We start from the raw sequence: 26,718 nt of genomic DNA, 5'->3' as shown, positions 1-26,718 counted from the left end.
CCAACCCACCCACCCACGCTGTGCTCCTGCCACGGACAGACACAAGGATGGGGAGGTGATGAAGTCAATATTTACTGCTCCACATACACACACAAACGTTGCCATGGAGGCAATTCCAAGCATTCCTCAAACCAACAAACTGCACAGATGTAGGATAGCTACGCGCAGGCACTTTCTAGGCCAAAACACTCAGAGAGCGCAGCGTGCCTATCTGACAGAGAGAAAGGTAAGATTAGCAGAGGCTCCATCTCGCCAAATTACGTGGGATGTGTCACTTCCCGAAAGCATTATAAAAGGAGAAAGAGAGAGATGAGTGTGAAAGAAAAAGTGGCTCAGAGAAAGATGGTGAGATCACCTGGAGAAATTATTCCCATTGTCGTGTTTTCAGTTATAGCACAGGGCGATTCCCACAAGAAAAAAACAGAAAAACACCCTGTTTACCCATATTCCCTGCCTCTTAGGAGCATGCAGTGCTCTGGCTTCTATAATAGGATCAGAGGCTGTGAGCTCTTATCCCTTTCACTGTGTGAAAATGTATGTGTGTGTGTGTGTGTATTTCTCTGCAGTGGGTTTTTATTTGTTGTTGTTGCTTTTTTCTTTGTTATCAAAGCAACCTGCAGATCACCTTTTGCTGCCAAACACCACAGCCAACCTGGCCTTGACATCTCTGGGCTCATGGAGTCGAGCAGCTGGCCACTCTGTCTTAAACCCCGTGCTTACAGAGGAATTTTTGTCCACTTGCAAACAACAAACACTGCTGGCAGCAACTGCAGGTTCAAGGATTTTTGTTTATCCCCTGCTCCTAATCTGAGTATGACATATATCAAATTATTTTGGGATTGAAACTCAAAAAGAAAATATCTGGGCCATTTTACATGAGCGATCTGTTGCCTTTTGCAAAGGTTGCAAAGTAACAAAGATGGAGAGCTACTTACTAAGGGTGTAGAAATATATTAAATGTTTCATATGCATACAAACTTAAATGTAAAAGCAACAACCTGTTTTCTAGGTAGATTACATGCAGCAGTATTTCATGGCTTAACTGTGACTTTGACAAATTCAAGTTGTAAAGTACTTTTCTTGAAAAACTATTTAGAAGACATTACTGTAGAGGACCTGGCAGGAGTAAATAGGGCAGTAGGATCGACCCAGTGAAGAAGGTAAGTCTCTTCAATTAAACTGAACTATTCCTCCAATAGAACCAGTAAGATAAGTGAACTCTAAGGAGACTTTTTTTCACTTGTTTCCAGTTCCTTCTTTCCATCCTTCTGTTCACTCATGAAAAACCAGCTCCACCATTCATCCCCTACATTATGTCTTGAGCCCAACACTTCCTACTTCCACAGCTAGCACTGTCATTAAAATCAGAGACGTAGCCACGTCGCTCTTGGACATATTTCATATCGACGCTAAACTTCAAACCATTATGTGTTCACATTATAACCATTTTAGCACATAAACCCAGAGTAATTTCCTACCCTGCAGGATTTGGTCTGCTTTGGATATGTTCTAACTACTGGTTTAGGCTAAGGCAGAGCGCGCAGGAAGAGACATGAAAACACATGACTAGCTATAAATTATCAGTGCATCTTCTCACTAGCGCACCACACAGTTAGGGACCTACATGTAGTATGTAGAAGTCAAATCGAGCTGTATCTGACATTTGTGTTCTTACTTACAGTATAACTCCATCAGGTAAGAGCTTACCTGTACCAAATCTGTGGAAGTCTATGTATTTCAATAATTATTCAGTAAATCATGCCCTCTTTCTACTCCAAGTTTCTTAAATATCTCTCTCAACAGAGTAACTTGAATGTAGCCTTCCTAGTGCAGAACTAGTAAAAAGAAGTATCACCTTTCTTGCACCTGATTTGCCTGAGACCTGTGACTAACCTCCCCAGTCTGGGTGTGACGGGGGCCCAGCTGAATCGAGACAGAGCGATGACATTACTGCAATTCCCTCTGCTTAGCTCATCATGTTTGTTGCAAAACAGCAAATATATTCCAGCACATTAACCCATAGTTAGCATTTCACAGTTTCAACATTTGCAGGTTTATGTTTATGAGGAGGAGATTTTAAGTGGAACATCGCAAGCAGCTGAACCTCAAAGACTGTTTTTGGCCGTTCTGTGTCACCGGTGATGAATACAGACGAGGATCAAAACGAAACAGCGGCGGCTCCTGAACAACTATGAGATCTGAGGCATTTGTGGCATGCACAGTACTGCGACTGCATTTAAGACCCCTGAGGGTGTTCACTTGTGTTGACGGTGTGAGAGGCAGAGCGCTGTTCCACTGTGGCATATTAAATGCCAAGAATAGACTGGTTTACTACTGTATTGTTGCAATATGAGGTACCTCCGCTGACAAACGTCCAGGTTGCGTGGCTTCTGGGACTTACTCCAACATCAGCTTCATATCGTGCAGCTCTCATCTAAATATGGTCATTATGCGAACTGAGATTGATGAGCTGCGGTCATGTGTTCAAACAAGAAATGGAGGAGAAAGAGGAAGGGAGGAGAAGAGAAAGATAATCCTCAAGGGCATTGAACCCCCCCACCCCCACTTCCCATCCCCATCTTACTCCCTTACACTTGGTCTATCTCCCTTCTCCCACTCTATCCTCTATTCTTTCTCCAATCCCTCAAGAAATGGTGGAAATAAAGGATTTCATTTCCACTGATGTGTCAGGCACATGTCACGTGAGGTGGAAAAAACAATGTTTTTCTAAAACACTGCTGAACTGGTAGTGAGCTCAAAGCGGTTGAGGAACATATTTGACATGAGAAAACGGAGGGGTCCAAAGACAACAAAGACACTACAGATACAGGACCAGAAAGCCTTCTGCAGTATCACATAGGATGTGTTTTACTGCTTCAGAATATGTCGGTTGACTCCACTGCTGTGATAGCAAACCTTAAATTCACCTCATCTCATCACATTTCAAAGAGGAGGTATTTGATCTTCTCAGTTTCCACAGAAACTCCCATGTGCCTCACGCTTCAGTAAGCTAAGGCTTTTCGAGGGCTTCTACCGTTTAACTTCTCATCTGCACAGCCAGGCACTAAGAAATCCCTGCAGCTCCTGATTCACCAGGAGGGAACATGCACCGTATATATGTACTGTTTTACACTGTTTAATGCAGGAAGAAGTGCGCTAGATGTGCATTTTACCATCTGAGGTTTGTTGCAGCAGAGTGACTGAGTTCAGTCATGGCTAAGGAATGCAGAGAGGAGGACAAGACGAGTTTGAACTGCTCTCCTGCTCACACAACCCAAATCAGGAATTTATTGGGAGCAGGTAGAGACACTGTCTCTTCCTAGATGTTCAATAGCACAAGTTTCCCTCAGCCACGCATAACACCCACTCCAGAAGTTTCCCTCCACTGCCTCTCGGGGTAAGAAACGGCAGCTTCACGCAGGAATTTTTCACACAATTAAAGAACAGGAATGCAATTCAAGGTCGCAACACACACACGAAAAACACCCCCAGACTTCTTATTGTGTCAACAGAAATAAATGTATGCTAAGAATGCCACGCTGTAGCTGATAATCAGCTGATACGCCTCCATTATTAGGTTGTCTTCAGTGATAAAGCTGAATATTTCAAATAGATAGGGCTATAGCTAAAGTTATGCACTTCTGTGCACACCCAGCATAACTAAAGCATGCTCAGTCTACATTTCTATAGCTGCTTTGGCTTTGAATTCAAACTGAAACCAAGACACAAAGAGCCCAGTGTTGAGCACTGCTTCCTTGGAGATAGACAAATAAAAGTATCAGAGATGCAGAAGCATTAAAATATTAAAATGTACCCATGTCACACTTCATCATCAAAACATAACTGCTCCCTGCCATGACATTTCCATAACAGATTGGAGGACGAGGCCCCCAACACTGAAGTGATTTCCTCCAACTCTTTTAAACCAGCCTTTGTTCAGTAGGCCCTGATTTCAATATTCAAATGTTACTCTGTGGGGTGGTGAAGCAGAGACTGAGACACAGTTTGCGAGGCAATCAGTAAAGAGCGCTGAGTTGATGGTGCAGTTGGAGGTTTCATAAGCTACAGATGGGTTGGGCCACTAAGCTGCCTCTGCTGAGGAAGAGGAAGATGTCTGACTCACCTAACAACAGACAGGAGTGAAACCAGAGGAAAGAGGCAGGAAAGACGAGGTGCAGCAATTCCTGCTATCTCTGTGACTATGACTGGAGTCATATTTTACATTAGAGATGAGTAAAAACAAAACAAAAAAATGATGATGAAGTCATGTTTCATGATCCAAAACTGCCATAAACACAGTGGATTGTGAACATATTCTGAAATGTCAGTGGATGCAGAGATTTTAGTCCAAAGCAGGCGATGAGCCAAAAAGCCAAATTTAAAACTAAGAAATCACATCATTTGGGAAAATAATCCCTGAGTCATCAGTATTGTTTAGCAACCACACACTGATATATTTCAGTTTCGTTACCTGTTTTTACTTGCAACAAAGAAACAACATCTAAACTGCAACCAGTAATTATTTTTATGGTGAAATGATTTACCAATTATATCAGCTGGTTCTGTAAAACATAAAAAACAGATTTAGTCAAACCAAGACCCCAGGATATGACCCGGCATGGCCCAGTCGTTTCTGTCGCAACTGAGTCATTTGAGTAGTGACACAGCTGTCGTGAGCACAGTAACACTTCATTCAAGCAAATTTCTCTTCATCCGGATTTTGCTTTTCATTGCCTGACACGACTCACTGAAAGGATCACAAATCATATTGAGTACCCTCATCCCTTAGTGCAGCTTTGCTCCACAAATTCCACGCATGCTCCTGTTATCTGGTTTTGGTGAGATTATAAGATTTGCCTGGTCCAGAGGTTGATTCTGACATGGTCTGTCCCTGCCGGAACACGATCTGTGTAAAAACTCCCATGTCGACATATGTGGCGGTGATTCTCAGAGGATGGACAGCCTCACGTTTTGAGGGAGGGGAGAGCAGCGTGCGCTCTTCCCAGCATCTCATCAGCCTGACCGGGCTCGCACAGCTGCGCCTACACAAAGCTACACAGAGAGGCATCTTTTTAAATGCCAAAGACGCTTTTCCTGTCACAAGAAATGCGAACGGAGCGATGGGAATGAGGGTGTGAGAGTGATCGCTTTTCCACAGAGGCAACAGTGGGTGGATTGAGAGAAGATGCGTGGCCTGTGTCACCCTGGCTAATTCCCAGAGCACAGGGGCAGGAAGTGGCCAACGATCCTGGGAGGATACAAACCCTCCTCTGTTTGTCTGTATCAAACCACTATCAGATACTTCATTCAGACGGCCAGCAAGCACAGACCCCTCTGAGTGAAGCCTTGAAGGGATATGTCAGAGCACTTCAGTTCTTCATCTTTATTATTCAAGTGCTTTTACTGGGTGAACTGGACAGCTTTGTAACTTCATGTTTTATTGGTGTATACACGGTGACCCGCATTTCCTCTGCAGACACTAATTCAAGCAGTGACACCGTACGGAGTAGATGAAAAGTAGACTTACAGTAAAGGATTCAAAACTATGCCAATGGTACACAAAGCCCAAACAGAGAGAGACAGACAGCATGTGACAGGGTGGGAGTGATGTAAGACAGGGAGAACGAGAGAACAGGTGGCACTGGCATTCCCATGCTCAACAGTATGCCCTTGAATGTGGCTGGGCACTAATTAGCAACAAATCTGGGCCAGAGCAACAGAAGTTTAGTATCTGCAACATGAAAAATTCAAAGGCTTTTGTCAGCAGGAAGCCATCACAAATTTCATGCCCCCTTTTCACAGATACAGTCTTTCCCGCTTTCTCTCTTTTTGGAGTGCTTCGCGTATCTCGTTGGCAGATCGAAGAGGGGTTGACACTGGCATCAGACAAGTGTTTTGTTTGTTAAGTACTCAAAAGCCAAAGGGGAATAGTATGTTGTTTTAGCAAAGCGCAGCCACACTACTACTCCTACTACTACTGAAGCCCCAGATCATTTAGATTCTTTTTTCATCTCTGGTTCTCTGGACAGTTATGCTTCTTCTTTTTAATTAGTGCCTCACTGATTATACACTTTTTAGGCCTATGCCCACAAAAATGTTTAGAGGGTAAAAAATCTGGATTTCAAGAGATTCCAGCATTCATTCATTCATTCTTTAGTTAAAACTACAGTGGTTAACGAATTTATGAAACCACTTTTCATTAAAAACAAGCAAACTATCAAAAACTTGTTTAAAGCTAAAAATTAGTTATTTATTAGGCAAGTCACCAACTGAATTCATGCTTTATAACCATTTTGAGCCGGCTGAAATTAATCAATCGCTCAACCACTATAACACATTTTCCTGTTCAGGAATGCAAGTAAACAACTGCAATATGGTATTTTTTTTTCTTTAATTGAGAAAGCAGTTGAACATAACAGTAATATGGCTTTCTATGGTACTTTTGCTTTCACATTTTGAAACTTGTAATTGGAAAGAAAGAAGAAAAAATATATAGTAACAAAGAAAATTTAAATACAGTTTGGTATCTTAATATAAAAGAGGTGCTTTACTGTTTGTTTGTTTTTTGGTAAAACCTTAAAATTGAAAATTTATTTCATACAATAATAACTATATTACATTTTAGTGTTACAAAATATCATTTAGATTAAAACGCTTTCCCTTGGACTAATAAATTTATTAAGCACTGTATGTAAGTTATAGTCTTATTGGAAAGGGTAAATTATTCATTTATTAATTATTTATTATGTTTCTTGATAATTCGCTTTCTTTCCAAGTTCCTATCATGACCTGGATGACTGAGAACTTACACAGACATATTTAATAATTATGCTCTGTGGTCCCTGCTTGGCCACATGAGCATCTTTTTCTGCAATATGTTTTATAAAATGTTTTTAAGGCTTCAAAAATTGCACAACATAAAGATTTACACAATTCATATTATTATTATTATTATTACTGCTAATAACTCTCGATTGGTTTGCGATGACTGAGCTTTAGAAATAAAAATCAAGATTGTCCACTGGTAAAATGAGTTTGGTTGGTCCAATTCTGTTAGATAGATCAAAACAGTAAACAAAAATTTAAAAATCAGCACTAAAATATTCTCTGGCGACCTGCCTAATGAATAAGCCGATGTGTGGGAAGAACTGATATAAATGCCAATACTGACATCAGTTTATTTATAATATATAACAACTTTGTGCTTAAGCTCTGTGTGTGTAATTATGTTTTGATATTTAACATTAGAATTATATGGCTTTAATGTAGCTACACCAATAAATATACACAAAAGGCAAATCCTTTAAAAAAATCTAATTACAATATGTCCTCAGAGCTCACTGCCAATTAATCCTCATCTGACCTAAAGGAAAGTGGGACATGAGTGAGATCAAATGATGAACTCAGCAAACTGCCAGCTAGAGTGAAAGCTGTTTACTGCCACTGCTCACTTTGCTTCAGTGCAGTTAAAGGCAGAGACAAATACACACATCACTAACAAAACGCTTAGCTGAAACTCCTGAGAAACAGTTTCTCTCTGCAGACCACCCCAAATCGCTTTCCTTCCTTCTCTATGAATAGGTGCACAAAGGCATTTTTGAAAGTGGAAGCAACTTGTCTTAAAGACGCTGATTCTCCCAGTCTGGATAGCTGCGGAAACAAGCAGTTCATTGATGCCAGGCGCAGTGCATCACCCTGACAGACAAACCACTCCAGTATAAGAGGGAACAAAGCGGCCAGTCCACATCCACGTTGCCAATTAGCAGGAATTTCAGCCTCAAGAGCCAGTTTCCACTAGTCTCATTGGAGTTGACATAAACATCTATGGCTTTCACTGAAGACATTCATGGGATTCCAAGGAGCATTAGGTCCCCTCTGCAGAGCCTGAAATCTGGCAGTTAGAAATCACAATGGACCATCTCGTACCACTTTGAGAAACACTTCTCACTCACTGGTTGCAGGAAGCATGCTAATAATAGTGAAAATGGCAACATCTGACCCGTATTTACATTAGCTGAAAACACTTATGAGGAGAGAAGATAGTGGTTAACAGAAATGATCAAGCATGCCCTGCTTCATCTCGAGCATCAGCTTGCGTGTTGCTGGATCAACTTATATTGAACACATGGGAAATAATATGTTCTTTCTGCCTGCTGCCAAGCATTTTAATGCTTTCAGGAAAAGACTAAACATTCACGCACATAGACACACACACACACAGACATGGGAGGAAAAAAAACACTAGAAAATCTGTAGAGGATTAGTCTAATGCACTACTGATAATCAAATGTAACAGCAATTTTATTATCATTAAACCTCCACGCATGTCACTGAAATATGTCTCCCGAGAAATGTTTGAGGTTTCAGAAAGGATTAGAGTGAGAGAAAGAAAATAAGCTGAATGTTTATATACAATATTGCGATCTTAGGCAGACCAAAAAGCTGCGACAACACACTGCAATAGTGGTACAGCAGGTTTAACTGTGTGTGTGTGTGTGGAGAGCACAAGGGCTGTGCCAGCTGTCATATCTCAACAGCCATGATAACACATATGCCGCACGGTGACGTCTTGCAGGAACTGAGAGACCAATATTTAAGTGTCTGTGAGAAAATCTCGTCTAGACACTAAATCGGTTTTAATTTTTGACACAAAGGCTAGGTTAGCAGATCCTAGCCATTGGCCGAGAGTCGGGACTGATGTGTACACTAAATGCAAGCCAATGACTAATCACAATGTTAAACATTATGGACTGAAACTACAACTTCTCAGGGGCATGGCTTTCAACGTTATGTTACAGGTTGTACAATAACTTTGAAATATGCACACCTAGTTTTTCAGTTATTAGCTACTACACCACAACAGAGTCAATATTTAGACCTTTTGAGTCATGTTGAGTGGGAGAGACTAATCCTAAGCATATGACAGTCATGTCTTTAAACTGTGTGGGGGAATTTGAGAGGGAAAATATGTGTCATGACGAGTGAACAAGCAAAATCCTACTATACATACATACACACATATATGTAATGAATCTAAACTCATTTCAGCTTTCATATAAATAAATCAACTGGAGCAAAAGACAGAAAGTTTCACTTGTGTAAACTCCCATGGCCCTAAAATCAAGGATGTGCAACTAAAAGGTGTGGTGTGATTATTTCCTGAAGCCACGTACAGCAGAGGAGAGACTCCTCACTCCTCACACCCCGTGTAGTTTAGTTATTCAAGAAAAACTGTGATGATAAACTTTCAGACTGGTGTGGATGCAACGTGGTTTAATTTATTACAACGTGCGAAAACTACCAGCTGCTGGTCACCATTAACAGGAGCACTTGTTTACAAAAATATACGCTGAATAAGATGCTGAGTGTAAATTTAGATTAGAGATGTTTGTTTGTTTTAATGCCCCAAAGAGTGAGGCTTTGTCTGTACTTATTTGATACACGGCTGAGCTCCAACGGCTCATTCATTTTTTATTAATCCCTGTCTGTCCGCCTGTCAAGCGACTAAAACAACAAGTTGGCTTTACTCACCGTGAAGCGCAGGCTACCGGAGATTTAACGGCGTCGCTCTTCTGTCGATCAGACCGGAGGATTTGGCATCAAAGCATTAATGAACTGATCATATACACTAAAAAGCTTCACTGATTCCTAAAACTGGGGCTTTGGAGAAGACGGGCAGCTGAAGAGAGAGTCGGTGCCAAAGCGAGTGACACAGAGGCGATGAGGAGGGATCCCATTCAACTGGAGGGAGCGCCCGGTGAAGTCATGACGGGGAAAGCCTTTGAAGCTGTGGAAACATTTTTCACTGACACGGTCTAAATGAAGTAAAGCACTGGAGCGTCCCTGATTAAAAACTCCGAGCTTTGCGCGTAACAGAAACCCCCGGTTTGCGACAAGGCTGAGCAAAAACACCAAATCGTGACCAAAACACTGGGATGTGCTTGAGGCAAGAAAGGGAGGAGACTTCACCGCATCGTGAAAGCTCTGATTGGTGGGAGGGTTTTTGCACTGTGGATTTGCCCGATTTGCGTGAATGGCATGTCATAGAAGCCCCACCTCACCTGAGTAGTGCAGGTTCAAACGCGGTTCGTTGTACAATTACTCGTCCTGCTCTTGGCGGTTGAGACTGTTTAGCCTATGACACATGAAGCGTGTTACGTTTTGTGATGTGAGCCAACTTCACACCATTAAATCATAACCTGCACACAAATACTGCTGAATTTTCCATGTAAAGTTTCAAAGGCTGACCTAAAAACATGGAGATATTTTAACTATAATATAAATTTAGATCCTTAAAAATTGTTTGAATTTTTTTTTAAATCTGACATCATGAAATAATCCCTAATATCACTGAACTAGAATGCGAGGTAGTCTAATTTTCGATTTTGATTATTCTCTTTGTTAGCGTGAAAATGAAAGATCAGGCTTGCTTGTGATCTTTCTATTTGATGACACAATGCTGCCACCTGCTGGCCATGAAGCAGCATTTCTAAATCGATGCAGCTGCTGCAGAATTGGAGGCTTCTGTCAACTTTACACATTAAACTCTGAGGAAAGAAGTACTTCAGTTTACCTACAAGTACTAACAATGCCCCTACGATTAAAAAAATAAAACGCATACAAGCAAACATGCTGGCTTGTCCCAGAAGTATCCTGTAATCTTTCTTCTTATACGGAGAGGGAAGGAAAGCGTTTATGATTTTCCTCCTTGTCCTGCACATGTAGCGAGTTGGCAATTTAAAAACTTGCATGCATGACATGTATGGCTTTTTGCCAGCATTTTAGATGAGTGATGTCGAGGTAAATTTACTTAAACCTATGTTATGCACGTACTAAACACCTTATTAGAACCACTTTAGCGATCGAGTGCATTGAATGCAACCAACCAAACTGTTGTCGAACTGCACCAGATGTATAGGTGTTCCAAATACAGCCCTTGGTTAGTGTGCAGCTACTGCCCTGCCTTTTTTCTCTTCTATTTTGTAATCTGTAGATTTTGTATGAAAAATATTAATAAAGAATGTATCTAGCTGTAAGACGGCTATAATGTAGCAAGAAGTATAATTTGCAGAGAAAGGTATTACTGTATTAAGTAGGTGAAAAGGAAGCGCATAAATATAACAGACAAATACTTCATTAGAATACTTCAGACAGTCCATCACTGCCTTGTGCCTCTTGGCGTTTCATCACTGCATTTATGTCAGTACCCCCATTAGAGCATTTCGCTCTGACATGGCAGACTTGTTCCAAGAGTATTTAAAAGTAGAATGGGAGGGAGAGCCTTCAGTTTTCAGGCCCTTCTTCTGTGGAGCCAGCTTCCAGTTTGGTTTCAGGAGACAGACACTATCTCTACTTTTAACATTAGGCTTAAAACGTTTCTTTTTGCTAAAGCATATAGTTAGGGCTGGATCAGGTGACCCTGAATCCTCCCTTAGTTATTCTGCAATAGGTGTAGACAGCTGGGAGATTCCCATGATGCACTGAGTATTTCTTCTTCAGTCACCTTTCTCACACACTATGAATGAATAGATCTCTCTGCATTGAATTATACTTGTCATTAATCTATGTTTCTTTTCCACAGCATGTCTTTTATCCTGTCTTCCTTCTCTCACCCTAACCGATCGCAGCAGATGGCCCCGCCCCTCACTGAGCCTGGTTCTGCGGAGGTTTCTTCCTGTTAAAAGGGAATCTTTCCCACTGTCGCCAAAGTGCTTGCTCAGAGGGGGTCATTTGATTGTTGGTTTTTTTTTTCCTGTATGTATTATTGGAGAGTCAATACTAAATAAATAATAAATTTACATTGTTATTTGCCCTCCTTGAAAATCACAATATTTTCAATGCTGTCATTGCATATATTTACCCTAATCGTCCACATGCTACCTGCAGTGAAACTGCCTATGGCCCACAGTTTGAAAACCACTGGTGTAAACCATCAGTAACCGAATAGATGAGAATGAAATATCAATTTATAACAATATAACTGATACAGTCTGCAAAGAGAAGCTCACCAAGAGAGTCTGGTTCCCATGGATGATGTCTTTAGGCATCAGTTTAGTAAAACAGTTTCCTTTCCCTGTTTCTAAAGTGAAAAGTTGAAGTTAAAACAAGAGGCATCAATGAATCATCAACAGAAAAAAGGAGAGATTCCACTCAAATCCAATTTAAAGTGAGATATAGTTTATAAACAGCTATGCACAGCAAATGCAGTAATTACAAGCACAATAATGCTGTTTCCAGAACGTGTTCAAAAATTGCATATGAACCCCAAAGTGTAGAAGAAGGACAGTTAGGACATCATAAGTAATGTGTAGATGCTGGCTGTGCCACAGTATTATTAAGGAACCCCAACATAAGTTTCAATGTTTTCAAAGCAGTTAGAAAATAATGAGTTGATCAAGGGTCACATTGTAGTTGGGAAGGAATTTATATCTTTGGGACTTAACAAAAGCAAACAGCATCTTCAGTTAACTGGCACTGTCCCGAGAGCACACAACATCACCAAATCCACTGAAACCAGAGATTAAAAAAAACATCACAATGTTGTTGAATGATGTGAAGCTGTGACTGTGCTCTTCAGGCATGTCTTCTGTTCATAAACACGTTTTAGAATATGACTGTTTTAACACTACAGGTCACCGGTAAGCTCGAGGTTTATGCGTATTTTATCTTTTTTGTCAGCTGGACTTATGTTTGCTCTTATATGCGCTTAATAAAGAGATCCTTTTTTGCTGTTCTTATTTCTCTCTCATCTCTTCATCATTTTCTTTAAGTGTACACTGCTACAAATCAAGCTGCATTTTTTGGGAAGAAAAAATAATCTCTGTCTCTTCTGTGTCTCACTTTTTGACGCCCCTTTCAACCAGCCAATCCATCGAATGTCAGCCTCTCTTCCTGTCTTAGTTACACATTCAATCCCATGCGTTACCTCCTTCATCCTTGGTTTCTATTCTAGACCCACTCTCTCATGTCCTCAGTTGTCCTGCAGTCTCAGTCATCCATTTCTCTCATGTCAGACGACCCAATAGGAAAGAGCATGTCGCTCTCTAAGGACAGGTTGCTGCCTAGCCCGGCCATGCGGCTCCGCAGTAGAAAGTGTGTCCTCCTCTGCAGGAGCCTCTGCTGCTCCTGCTTCAGCTCCACGTAGGAACGCGAGAATGTGTGGAAGATGGAGGTGACGGGAAAGGCCATGAGGAGGATGCCACTTAGGATGCTGCTCAGAGCCACTACCTGACCCGGGATGCTTCTTGGCACCATATCCCCATAGCCCACTGTTGTCATGGTGATGACAGCCCACCAGTAGGTAGCAGGGATGCTTGTGAATTCCTGTGTGGTGGCCATTTCATTCTCAATCAAGTACAGCAGGGGGGAGTATAGTGCGATCGCCACACACAGGAAAAGGAGTAGCAGTCCAAACTCCCGTGTGCAGCGGCGTGCTGTCAGGCCTAGAGTTTGCAGGCCCAGGGAATGGCGAGCTAACCGCATCACGTAGAGGATACGCAGGGCCCTCAGCACACGCAGCACCAAGCCCACTTTGTCCAAGTATGTGTTGCCTGAGCCCAGCCTCTTCTCTCCTTTGGAAGTGCTGTCCACCACTAGTGTAATGTAGTACGGCAGGATTGCTACCACATCAATCAGGTTCAGGGGCTGTCTGAGGAAGGTCAGCTTGCTGCGATCTTGGATGAAGCGCAGGGTGAACTCCAGGGAGAACCAGGCTACACACACAGTCTCCACGATGAAGATATTATAGCACATCTGGGAACAGGTCCCCTGTTTAGGAAAGAAACAAAATGTGGTCACCATCATGTAGATGAGGTCGAATCACTAGAGGGAGCCACCTCAGTGTGAAATTCAAACGCTAAACAGTGGTAGGACTCTGCAGCCCTCAGCACGGCAGCCAAGACAATGAAAAAATAAAAATAATTGCTCATTACAGATCAAACCACCAGTTTTGGTTATGGGGGAAAAAGTAATGTCATTAGGCACTAAATCTTAGGTCAAAGCGTCTAAAACGATACCGCCACACTTCCAGAAGCAGTGTATTTTTCTTCATGATTCAGTGCGTGGTTGAAATATGGTTCAAAGCATTTAAAAGCACATACTGCAATAGCCGCTGAATGCAGTCCATATCAGGGAATAATATCATTATTATGAAACATACTCCCACAGAGGAGGAAGTGGCCTGACCACCTGAAAACTCCAGATAACCTGAAACACTTGTGTACTTTTAATGCAAGGCTTTGTCGTCTTGTTGAGGAGCTGTTAGAATGAGATCATTGGCACTTTATTTTAAAAACAAATGAATTCAGACTCTCAAGTGAGAATACAGTGCAAGGGTGTCAGATGAATAAATCAGTGACTAAATCAGACAACAAGCAGCTTTTCATTTCCTTTTTCAATTTTGTTTTTCTTTTTTTCCCCTCCCCCGTTTTCTTAGGCAGTTATTGGTTTAACAGTGTGACAGAGGTGATGTTTAACTCATCTGCAGCTAATGCAGGGGTGGGCAACTCCAGGCCTCGAGGGCCGGTGTCCTGCAGGTTTTAGATCTCACCCTGGCTCAACACACCTCAATCACTTGATTAGTTCATTACCAGGCCTCTGGAGAACTTCAGGACATGTTGAGGAGGTAATTTAACCATTTGAATCAGCTGTGCTGGATCAAGGACACATCTAAAACCTGCAGGACATCGGCCCTCGAGGCCTGGAGTTCCCTCACTCCTGAGCTAATGTCTCACTGTACAGGAGCGAACGTTTTGCACTCCACCCATTTCCCACACTTACTGTATCTGCACTTGATTATCTGAACAACTTAAAACCGAAAGAAAGAAAAAAACAACATAAACTTTTTCCCCCACAGTGGAAATCAAAGAGTTTGCAGTCAATCTGCACTTCTATCAAAAGCCTGCTTTTTTAATTTTCACAAAAGCTTTCACGACAAATCAATTAATTAATTCACAACCTGTTTGCACTTTACTCTGCGAGAAGATTGCGTGTGTGGCTCAGATATTCAATTTTCCTTTGATTTGACTAAAAAGGCTGGGGTGCTAATTATGTTTGTGATTGAAGTCAGACATAATAATGGAAGCATTTCATGAAAGCAGCCTGAGACGTCTTCAAACATTTATTCTAATCTGGGGGAAAAATTGTGGCTCTCTCAGCAGCCTTCCTTCTCTTACTGGAATGAGGTTTTAAAATGACGTGACATTATTAGCATTTTCTTTAATGGCTGAGGGGTTTTTGTAAAGCACATAACCTCTTTTTTTCCCTTTGGATACATCAGTTTAAAAAGAATGGATAGAAAAAACGACATAAACCTGCTGGGTTCACATATTCATTGTCAGTATGGTGGCATCTCTTTATGTATTGTGGCTGTGCAAAGCACTTTTAATGACAAATACATTAAAATGAATTAAAAATATATAAATAGAAATGAAATTAAAACAGAGTACAAGTTTTGGTGAACTGTTTTAACTATATTGGTTTCAAAATGAATTCTTATATTTGAAATGTTTGTCAAATTTAGAATGAAATGACTCGATTTGCAAAGTTTGTGATATTCTCATTTTTTCCTTATTAATACAAATACTTCAAAAATGAACTATATTTAGGCACAAGTTACTTTTCTGCTTCTTCTGTCTTCATTTAGATAACTGGTTAATTATTAACTTAACCATAGCTAATCAGTTCTTTAATTTTAGACACTGGAAATTGAGTCTTCTGGGCAGCTATTTTGAAAAAATTGGATATCATAACAATATTAACCACATTTATCAGCTGTAAGAGCCTCAGAAGCTTTGGGACAAAACCTGTTGTTGTCCCAACTGTACCTCACAGAAACCATTTTGTTTTGCTTTTGTAGCCTTACAACCTCTTCTTTTTTATATCATTTTTAATCTTCATGTGCTGTGTCAAACACCACGTTTCTACTTACCAACTCCTCCTCCTCCCTCATGGCCGGCATGGTGCTGATGGATAAGTTGATGGCAGTGATGGTGACAAACAGCACGGACAAACAGGCAAAGATCTTCCCTGGGAGGCCAGAGTGAGGCCTCTCCACCATGTCCCTCAGCTTAGCCATGCACCGACTGAGTCTAGATTCAGCCGCGCGTCCCCTGTGGCCACTGTCTGAATCCAGCAGATCCTCCAGGAGTTCTTCCTCCTCCTCTGCTCTCTCCATGGCTTCAAACTCCTCCATGCGCTGCAGCAGACGCCTGCGACAGCACCACTCCAGGCTCTCCTCTGGAACCCCCCAGTACAGCAGCTCCTCTCTGAAGGAGAGGGCGCACATCTCCCTGAGGGACCGCAGTTTGCCCGCCCGCAGAAAGGTCAGGATGTTACGGAAGGCACAGGGGCTGCGGTCAAAGAAGAACTCGTTGTGTGTGACATCATAGTCATCACAGATGCGCATAATCTCATCGAAGCTGCTGCAGAGGTGCAGCTGGCCCAGACGTGACAAGGGGAAGTCCTCTAGGGTGGTCCAAGGCAGCTGGTAACGCAGGCCACCCACGTTGATAATGGCATGGAGTTTACGGGCACTGGACAGGAGTGTGTTATCGTGGATGGTGCTGAGCTCAGGGGCAGGCTGCGCCCTTTTATAGAAGGCTCCCTTGTGAGCCTCCTTCTCTTGTGGGAGGGGAGGGTTGAGGGAGTTATCAGAGGCACAGCTCAGGGCACTGTAGTCATAGTCAGAGCCGTCACCCGCCAGCAGGGTCATCTTTACCGGTCCGCTCACATCCCTGTGCTCAACCTCCCATCAACACACTGTTACCTTCACAGAAACAATAGAGAGTCTGAAGTTAGTGCACCAGTGCAGGTTTGACACAATCGGCCAAACTAATTAAAAAGCAATGTTTAAAAATCTCTTTAGCAACAGAGTCCTGACCAAGGTACAGTCAGCAGTATTACACTGACTAGTAATACACGCAGAGAAAGAAAAGTCCATTATTATTTGATAAAGAGTAAAATGCAAACAACAGACAAAGTTATGAGGTTCAATTATAAGGAAGCTTGAGACAAAAAAGTCATGGTGTCCAGGTCAGTTAAAATCATCATATCACTGTGAGAAGTACTTCAATTCACCTGCCAACATACTGAGCAGTACACTCTTACTAAATGAATACCATCACAATGCACTTTACTGCAGCAGGAGGCACTCGGACTGTTTGCATTATGATTCAAATGGATACGTGAAATTATAAGAAAAGCAGAGTGATATGTAAACAATCTCTGCCTGCAGAACAGCCCACTCACTGTAGAAATGAAAGCAAGAAAGCTGCGTGAAACATTACCACCAACACACTTTTCAGCTATTGTAAAGCTACAGCGGGGAAACTCCACCGAGCATAATATTAATATGTGTAAACATATTAGTGAAATCCTAGAAGACTGTTTTCATTAACATTACTTCCATTAAATATGTCACACTGACTTGTAATAAAACCTTAATATTCTTCTTTTTAAACGTGTGATGATTAAATAGATTAAAATATGCGCGTTTCCGCACTTGGATGGTGTTTCCTGCTTGTTCGAGCCTCGGGCTGAAGTTTGAGCCGCACTGAAGTCATGAAGCAGTAGCTTTTATTAACTATGCGCCGCAGAACACTGTGCCTCAGGGTTTACAGGAATCTGCAGCTGTAGGCATTTGTAAATAAAGTCTTTCTGGGTTTTATAAGGCCTTACTTTAAAAATGTCTTTCAACATTTATTTTGTCATAGTGCACTCTAGTTTAGTATCTAGTCCCTTTTAGAACAGCGCCATTGGAAAAAGTTTAGATTTTATTAGCGTTTTCCTACTTTCCTTATTACTACTTTAATGTTACAGCAAATATTTTTCTTTTCTTTTTTTGACTAATTTACCTATTTTAACTTGATATTATTGCTTCTGTTTGCTTCCTTATCTAATGTACTAAACATGAACCTCAAGGAATATTGTTACAACAACAATAAGTAAAGAAAGTATGATGATGATGATGATGATGACAATGATAATATTTATTGCTGTTGCTCTGCCTTGAGGTAAATGTTTAGTATAGTGAATTGCATAACTTTACAAGAGAATGAACTGAGGTGACATTTACATATTGCTGTAGGTTAATTTGCATACTGTTTATTTCCACTCATTCAAACATAACAATAGTATTCTGGTCGTTGAACGATATTTGCAGATATCTCCTTCCAGTGTCTGGCTCGATCACACACACTGGTCTCGGTGAATACACCCTGCTATAAAGCCGCAAGATGCAAATCCCAACGCTGGAGAGGTAAGCTGTATTAGCCAATGAATGGCCACTAGGGGGCAAAGATATCTGGTGGACATAAACAGAAATTCAACCCTGCTTTGCTACATGAGATTGTATTTACTGTATTATACGTTTTAAAATAGAATTTGTCCTCAGTTTAATGGCAAAACTGATACCACTCTGAGGTTTCTGTGTTAATTATGGAGTGACAGAGAGGCACTGTTCAACTTTACTTAATATGAGGAGACAAAGAAGGGGAAACAATGCTTTGGCGACAACAGTTTAACTTGTCATATGTTTTGAGTGGAATAAACTAAGCTTTGGGGGACAATATGTGGATTTGTGTAACTTTGGAATGAGCCTGACTAACTGTGTCCCCATTTCAAGACTTGATTCCATGTATTTACCCCAAAGTCGTACTGTTACTTTAATTTGAAAAGGAGGGCAAATAACAATGAGGCATTCGTTTCTTTGGACTGAGGTAACAGATCATGATTAAATGTTAAACTCTTAACAGTATACATTTATGTGGGCAACTATTTAACTCCTCACATTTTTGTATAAAGATTTGTCACCCAGTGATGCTGTACTGACTCAGTAATTCACTGATGTAACTGTTATCCTACAGATACTGAAGAGGCTGTTTTCAAACACACTTAATAATCCGTCTGTGCTATTTCTGGCTCTCTCACATTTAGAGCGGGAGGCTTTAAAACGCAGTTAGGTGTCGGTTGAGGTGTGTGTGTACTAACGTGCAATCACACAGTTATGCAGGCTGTTCCGAGTGCCAGCTTATGCACATTTACCAAAGACTCTTCGGCAGAACAAGAGACGAGCACGAGAAGAGGAGCAGCACTATATTGCAATAAGAAAGAGAAGGAACTGGAAAATGTTTACCACTTTATCACCAGTGCAGTGACGGCCTTGTGGCCTCTGTCCAAACTAATTTAATCAATTACAGTGATTTAGGGGGAGGCAGGTTAGCCAGTTAGAAATTAAAATGTCAGTGCCTGGATTGCTGCTTGGCCAAATTCTGAGTAAGGATTCTAAAATGGGGATGTGAATGTGTCAACTGAATGGTTATTAGGCACCTGCATTGTCAGCCTGTGTGAGCCACTGATTACAGTCAGCACCATCTTTCACCCCTGAAATCAGAGCAAACCCGCCCGAAGCTTTTCCCTCCAGTGCTCTGCCTTGTTGCATTAACTTCCTGATAATATAGATTTTTGCCTTTTATTGGACTCGTCACATGTGGAATACCCCTGAGGTCAGATTATAACAAAACCCCAGTGCAGTCAGGGAAATCATGCAGGCCATCAGCAGATTCACATTCAATCGCTTCCCACTTTTCTTAAATATAAACGCTCCCTGCAAAATAAACAGTAGTACCATTAAACAAAAGCCAAACACAAGAATGAAAATAAATTTTCAAAAAAGGCAAAATCCCTCCTTTTTGATTCTTCTCACACTCTCCCTCCATGCGGTGGAGGTTATCAATACGCCTACAATGCATCGCCGGTGTGGATGTGCACAAGCCTACGCCACTCTCCTACTAGATTAAATCACACTTAACCCCTTGAGGCTGTTTGATTTCTCACTTTGCCTTTAAACCGATTGTGCTTTTCCATCTCCGCAGTCACAGGAGCATTTTTTTAAACTCTTGTTTTGTTTTGTTTTCCTTTCTGTGCAATGTTGCGCCTCTGATGTTTCCTCTGGGGGACAAAGTCTAGAAGGAGAAGGAGAGATGAAACGCTGCAAAGACAGCGAAGGCTGTTCTCCCCACCAGATCGGCTGAGGTCTGGCCTCTTTCTGTGCCAGCGTTATCACAGCTAAGCCACAGGGCATGTTCTCCAGATTGCCTGGTGAGTCACTGGGTTGTGAGTCTCAGTTGCCTGACAGTATTGTGCATGCATTTCCCATGGTTCCCTCCTCAAGAGTCTTTGGAGACTTTTAATACCACCAATATTGACTGAGATCATTTTAAAGAGCCCACTAGTGATCATGACCACAAGATCAAAGAGCAATTAAAAAAAAATTGTAAGCTTTTAAAAATAAGGAAATGTTTTGTAACTGTTGAGATGTGTCTGTTATTTTCTTTTTACCTGCCTGCAGAGGCATGTGTTAAAGAATTTTGTTCAGTATGGGTGGTTCATATTCAAATTTAATAGTAAAAATGAACATCTGAAGAGTGTCTATGTGTTTGTCCCCGCAAAGAGATACAAATAGTTTACTTAGCGATGCCTATTTATTGCTGCATATCTCCATATTGCTGGAAGTGCTGTGTAAGACAGATTTTACCAATCTGTCTCTGAATCAAAGATTTGCAATTCAGCTTGACTCATTCTGTGAAATACAGACACATGGTAATTTGATGAGTATCGGATTTTTGTCAGTGTTTCTGATGAAAATCGAAACCTCTAAGCTTTCCAGTGGCAGCTGTTCAAAGTGTAGAGTTCGGTCTTATTTTCTTGCATGTAGCCCCTCAACCATATTTAAAGCAATGACGTGCTGTAAAATAAATGCTCTCTATAGAGATGTTCCAGAAAAGCGCATGTCACCTGACAATGAAGTCATGTCAGTCATGTCCTCTCAGGCTTAATGACCATTTAAACCACACAATGTTCCCTTTGTTCTCCCCAACAACCACTTCTGCTCCTATTCCCTTAACAGCTCACTGTTCTCTAATGGACTATAAGAGGATGGTGTTTCCAGAAATGGACCGCAAGAGCTGCCAAGACCCAACTGTCTCTCTCTCTCTCTCTCTGAAATCTGGTTAAACACTGAAACAGTCAGGCATGCCAGAAGCAATCCTACCCCGAAGACCTTTCCTTACAGTAATTCAAGCAGGAATAGTTGTAAACAAAAGTGTTTCTTTTTTGTTGGATGTGGGTGGTATTAATGCATGCCGAGAACCCTGGAAGAAGCTACAGTATAGCTCCAGGGCAATAAATGTCTCCCCAACTCTGTCTGTGGTCCACCACAGTGTGCTGCTCTCTACTTCTGAGGTACAGAAGTATTCTGTGCAGATAATATGTTTCAGTAATGAGCTATCTCAGCACTAATGGCCACTCTTTTTCATCCTGTTCACTGTTCAATTCAACTGGAGTGAAAAGCAGCAACAGAATGAAATGTATCTGTAAAATAAACCACCTTTCATTTTATAAAAATGTCGTTTGAAAAGCTTAAAAGTCAATTATTGAAATGCAATTCAAGTACTTCTTCATGTCTCGCTTGGAATAAAATGTCGTGTAACAAAGAGCAAATGAGAAGCATCACACCTCTGTCATTTTCTGTCCACAGTTTATTTTCCAATCTGTCCTCTGCCCGTCCTTCCTTTTTAAAGGGCTCTATTCCCCAGACACGATCTGAGCCGGCCCACCGACTCTCTAGGCTTCTACCTCACTGCTCCATATCATGCCTCAGCACTTCCCGTCCTCTGATCCCTGACAAACTGTGACACACAATATTTAGTCAGCACACAAAACACCTCAACATTACACCCATCACTCACATCCGATGTATAACGACAGCATGTGTTTTTCTTTTTCATCTCAGGAATTTTCCTGAGTGGATGATTGCACACTCTCACTATTTGCGAGTGCTCATCTAACTTGATTATATAAAGATTGCATAACATTAAGTTCTCTGCATCGTTTGCGTGCATTAACCGATACTCACTTTTCATCTCTTGCTGCCCTTTTCCTGTCGAGCTGCAATCATCCGACCACCTAATCTTTCAGGGCTGTGTAAATAATGTGTTTTTCACAAGCAGCAGATAAAAGACAGCGAGCATGTGTGCAGGCATCACAACCTCACTGCAGAGAAGACCCGACTGTCTGTCACTTTGGACAGAGTGTTTCAAAAGACCTCTGCACTAGGGCGCAGCGCAAGTCCCTGCAGGCTGAAGTGACAGAAGGTGCTCGCACCAGTCGCTTAAAAGATCAGCAAGGAAAAAAGAAGAACTCAACTCAACTTAAAATAAGCTGATGAGATGGTATAAATGGACTGTAAACTAACAGTTGTCCTTTAAGTGGGAAATTAGACACTTGATGGTCAGTGCTGAGTGTAGAAAATAAAAGCTTTCTTGTCAAAGGACACCACATCTGTGTGTTGGTTAAGTTAGTTGTATTTTTACATTTTACCACAGCTTGAACTGGTTAAAAACCTAAACGGTCAAATCAGAACATGAAAGAGCCAAGGGTTTTAGAAGATGGACTAAATTCACATCCAAGTCTGTGCAGATAAAAGACTTCAGAAGGAAAGACGAGGACTTTTTCTTACTTACACTTTCAAAGCACATCCATCGCCCAATTTGTATTGAGTCCGAGCCCTGGCTGCAGATCTCTTTGGGTACCCACTGGTGCTCAGGGAAACAGCAGATCAGGAGATGTCTCTCAAGCACCTTAAACGTAAAAGCACCTGAGAAGCATACTATAATTACTTTATGGATCTTTTTTGTGGAGTAGAATCAGAGAGCCACTATTAGTTATTAGAATAGGAAAAGTCATTAGTTCATCTCATTAGAGTCACAATTACCTGGTGGAGGGAGAGAGGATGATGGATTACATATCATATATCACTGCTCCAAGGTCTCCAAAGAGGGATTTGCATTGCGGACTCTAATCACATTATGGGCCATTATCTAAAATCATCTTCAGAATGAAACCATGTGCTGTGTTTGAACTGATCTCATATGGGTTCACTGACAGAAACATAAGCTGTGATACGCTGTTTGAGGACTTGAAGTTGTTCCCACGTTCAAAAGTTTCCCTTACATCAATTTTCAGTTTAAAATTAGATTTTGAAAAGTGTTTTTCATTTCAAAGGACACTGCAAAGATAATGTATATATATATATATATATCAAATATATGTCCCTCCTCAGAGAGCATGCCAGACAAAATCTGTCTCTGCATCGAACCCTGTCTCAGTAAATGTTTACACATCATACAGTGTCATGCTGCTGCACCCTTGTTACCATGGCGTACATGCAGCACATCGGGCATGCAAGTCTCGGTCATCTGTTCGAGACAGATAATTCCTCGTTCAATGAAAAGTGGACCTCACAGGAAACCATTAATTAGCTCAGTCTGATTACAACTGACACTGCTGATGCACCCTTCAAGTTACTTTAAAGGAAATACTGACAGCACATCAGTGTGACCTAAGAAAACACTAACAGGTAGGCACATGGCGCACACAGTTATAATATCAAGCCTGAGGAAGCAGCTATTTACATACATGATTTGGAATTTAAACACCGAACGCACGAATGAGAAAAACTCCCAAAGTGTCACCTACAACTAAGGAGTATTGTTTGTTTTTTTCTATACAACAAGCATTAAGTTTAAAAACATGTAAACAAAAAAATCCATACTCACTGCGCTCTCAAATCAGTTCCTCTGCAGCTGTTAGTTTGCTGAAGAAGCCTGAAGGCGATGAGAAGAATGTACATGAGGGAAAATGTGAAGTGTATTTTCAGGCACTGCTGCTACCTCCTTCAACTCTGGTCCATCTATGCAAAGGCACTGGGCTTGTGGAGTACGAGAACGCTATTTGATAATCATGAGCAACAGGCTGCCTCCCCTCCTCTCGCCCTCCCTCCCTCGTTCCCTCCTTCCCTTTCCTTTTCCCTCGACTCTCACTTTCTCTCTCGAATCCTTTTTCCTCCCCTTCCTCGAGCGCTGACATCAGAAGTGGGATGTGCCATTATACCAAAACCTTTTGAGAGAAATCCATGGCAACCACCATCTAGAAAGAGCCGTACTTCCCCTTCACCTTTAAAATGAGAATAATCACTGTCTTTTGATTGTAGACTCACACAAAGGTTTATATTTGTCCAGTGGGTTACTTGGCTGAGGGAGGAGGGGAGGGCCGGTTGTAGGCTGGCTCACACTCACCAGGGTGTCCAATTTTAGACAAGTGGTGGGAAATGTTAACATGAAGTATGATGATGAGGTGGAACGCATGGCTCATACTGAGAATGTTCATTGCAACCGGAGCAAATGTATATATGCAATTTTCCTTTATTTTTTTTTCTTAAATAAATACTTGTTTTGAATTGCCTTTGGATGATAATGCCAAGTTTTAGCAGCATATAACCACCAGAAGTGAAAGCCAAACATCATGAATAAACTGTAAAAATAATAAACAAAGAGACTGAGGAAATGAAATCCAAAAGAGTAAACAACATAAAATCAATCCATTCTGATTTATTTAGTTCTGCTATATGGTACCTCCACTGAGAATGATCACAAAACCTATTATCCCTTATTTATCTACTTAAATGGAAACTGCAGAAGTAAAGATATATCCACATGTGACAAGTCAATCTCAGCATATTATTCCCCCTTCGGTTCTGTTATGACCCCATAATGGTGAAAAAAAAATAAATGTGCACATTTTTTTGTATGTAAGAGTCCAATTTTGTTCCTCAGTCAGCGGTGTGTGACTGCAGTGTGTAAAAAGTACTATTATTTTATGGTTGTGCTCAGTATGTTTTATTCAAAAAGACATATTGGAAGGAAAAGCGTCAGGTGTAATTCCTGTGAGCTATTGTGTCTCAGAATAGAGTTGTTAGAGCTGCTGTTAGATGGGTGACTGAAGGCAACTAAAGATTGTGATACAGTCCTGGAATGGAAATAACACACTCACAACATTTCCTAGACAGAAAAAGAGCCAGAAATCCCTGTGGCCAAAAAAATCATAATATCGTTATAATAACCTCGCCTTCTACAATGCCGATCTCATACTGAGGGGCATAAGAGATATGTCTCCTCTCAAAACAAACAAACAAGGTTAAATGATTATCATCTCTGTGCGCTGTTGCAATCCAGACTGCACGTCAGTTTACACAGAACCAATCCACCGCAGCAAACCAGAGTATTGTGTGTCATGTGGAGATGTTATATTGGTTTCACTGGTAAAAATAAATAATTGAAATGGGTATATATTTGTTTTTTGTTAAGTTGCCTAATAATTATGCACAGTAATAGTCACCTGCTCACACAGATATCCCCCTAAAATAGCTAAAACTAAAAACAAACTAAAAACTACTTCCAAAAACATTCAGCTTTGATATTAATGAGTTTTTTGGGTTCATTGAGAACATGGTTGTTGTTCAATAATAAAATTATTCCTCAAAAATACAACTTGCCTAATAATTCTGCACTCCCTGTATGAAGAATGTCAGGTTTATTGATTTAGCACATTCCAAACAAGATGCACGGTCTAAATGTGTTTGCAAAAAAAGGCAGATCATACGTGACAGGAGCAAGGGTGTTGCCCACACTAAAAAAAAGTCAACTAAAAACACAAAACGGAGAAGGTAGCACAGCTAAAAGGAATCAAAGAAGAAGGAATAAAAAGGAATAATGACACTAGATTTTAAAATAAGCAGACCGCAATGAATGAATGTGATTTAAATTTGACTCTCAGTATAGTGAGGAGACATTTGTTTGACTGAGTGTTTATTCAGTGACATTGTCAACAATGGAGGAAACTAAGGCAGTCATATAAAAATCCATTACAAGTATGTCGAGCAGTGCTGGAAGAACATTTTATAATTTCACTGGGGGATTTTTAACACCTGCTTTTGTAAATCCAGGAAAGCAGCATTACAGCAATCTTTACTGGTAATAAATGTTTGAACCCCTTTTCAGACTTTAGTCTGCTTTTAGTTATCTAAATCTCGCAGATATCAACATCTATCATTCACTCGTATGTTTTGTGGCTTTACATAGTTTACAAGTTTACAAGTATGCAAGAGTTTACAAAGGAGTGAATCTGGTGCCTTAAGCCTTGAGACCTACCTAAAGAGTCTCTGATTCACCCTCATTTACCTGTATTTTTTCCATCACTAGTCATACACAGCTATTTTATTTTATTTTATAAAACTTAGCGAATGAATTCTATAAAACTGACCCAAGTCAAAGCATAGAGAAAATCATCCAGCGTAGAAAAAGCTGTGTTTCTTCAAAAATGAACATTTATTCTGTTGGATCTATTTGGCACAGATGCTTACGTCATTAACAGACTAACACGGTCACCTTTAGGGCTATGCTGCTAAAAATATGTGTGTGTTGCAGTCTTTGTCTGCAGAGCATTTTTATTTTCCCATTAAAGACAGCCTGTTGTTTTTCATGACTAAGTCTTAATATATGCAGATATTGGCTTGACACTTGAGTGGGCCAGTTTATGGGTGCTAGGAGAGCTCCAGCTATGCTGCAGCGCTCAAACAAGGGGCCTAAATAGATTCTGAAATCACAGTAGCAACAAATCCACCTTTGTTGGATTTGCAATTATTAATTATTAATCAAAGTATATTAGGATTGAGACACACTGTGCTTTCTCATACATATGAGCAGCAGGCACCGGGTGACTTAGTATGGAACATCATCCAAATATGATACAATAAGAGCTAAATAAAACAAGAATTGGATGCTTAAACTGGATGTTTAGTGAAGTGTTTTCATCAAGCCAGCA

General features: G+C 40.9%; 2 protein-coding genes across 5 annotated transcripts in view; both read right to left on the bottom strand.

The window, feature by feature from the left end:
• Positions 1-9,938, bottom strand: part of src (v-src avian sarcoma (Schmidt-Ruppin A-2) viral oncogene homolog) — a 29,103-nt gene extending 19,165 nt beyond the window's left edge. For all 4 annotated transcript variants that reach the window (XM_005740990.1, XM_005740992.1, XM_005740991.1 and 1 more), the window contains exon 1: positions 9,532-9,938. The gene's annotated coding sequence lies outside the window, so the exon portion shown is untranslated. The remainder of the gene's footprint in view (positions 1-9,531) is intronic.
• Positions 9,939-12,172: 2,234 nt separating this feature from the next.
• kcng1 (potassium voltage-gated channel, subfamily G, member 1) lies at positions 12,173-23,793 on the bottom strand. The gene is made up of 4 exons (XM_005740989.1): positions 23,616-23,793; positions 22,521-22,654; positions 15,929-16,765; positions 12,173-13,767 (listed from the first exon to the last, which is right to left on the bottom strand). The coding sequence occupies exons 3-4, from the start codon at positions 16,709-16,711 to the stop codon at positions 12,988-12,990; spliced, it is 1,563 nt and encodes a 520-aa protein (XP_005741046.1). The 5' UTR covers positions 16,712-16,765; positions 22,521-22,654; positions 23,616-23,793; the 3' UTR covers positions 12,173-12,987.
• Between the last annotated feature and the right edge of the window lie 2,925 nt (positions 23,794-26,718).

This window comes from Pundamilia nyererei, unplaced genomic scaffold (genome assembly GCF_000239375.1).
Source record: "Pundamilia nyererei isolate P.nyererei 1_Seehausen unplaced genomic scaffold, PunNye1.0 scaffold00106, whole genome shotgun sequence".
NCBI lineage: Eukaryota > Metazoa > Chordata > Actinopteri > Cichliformes > Cichlidae > Pundamilia > Pundamilia nyererei.
The sequence above is the reverse complement of the archived record's forward strand: the minus strand, read 5'-3'. Positions and strand labels throughout refer to the sequence as shown.

Bases quoted from the DNA above. Each gene is read 5' to 3' on its own strand.
- kcng1 (XM_005740989.1), bottom strand. From the start codon at position 16,711: ATGACCCTGCTGGCGGGTGACGGCTCTGACTATGACTACAGTGCCCTG. The intron at 13,768-15,928 runs GTAAGTAGAAAC...TTTCCTAAACAG, and splicing joins TGAGGGAGGAGGAGGAGTTG to GGGACCTGTTCCCAGATGTG.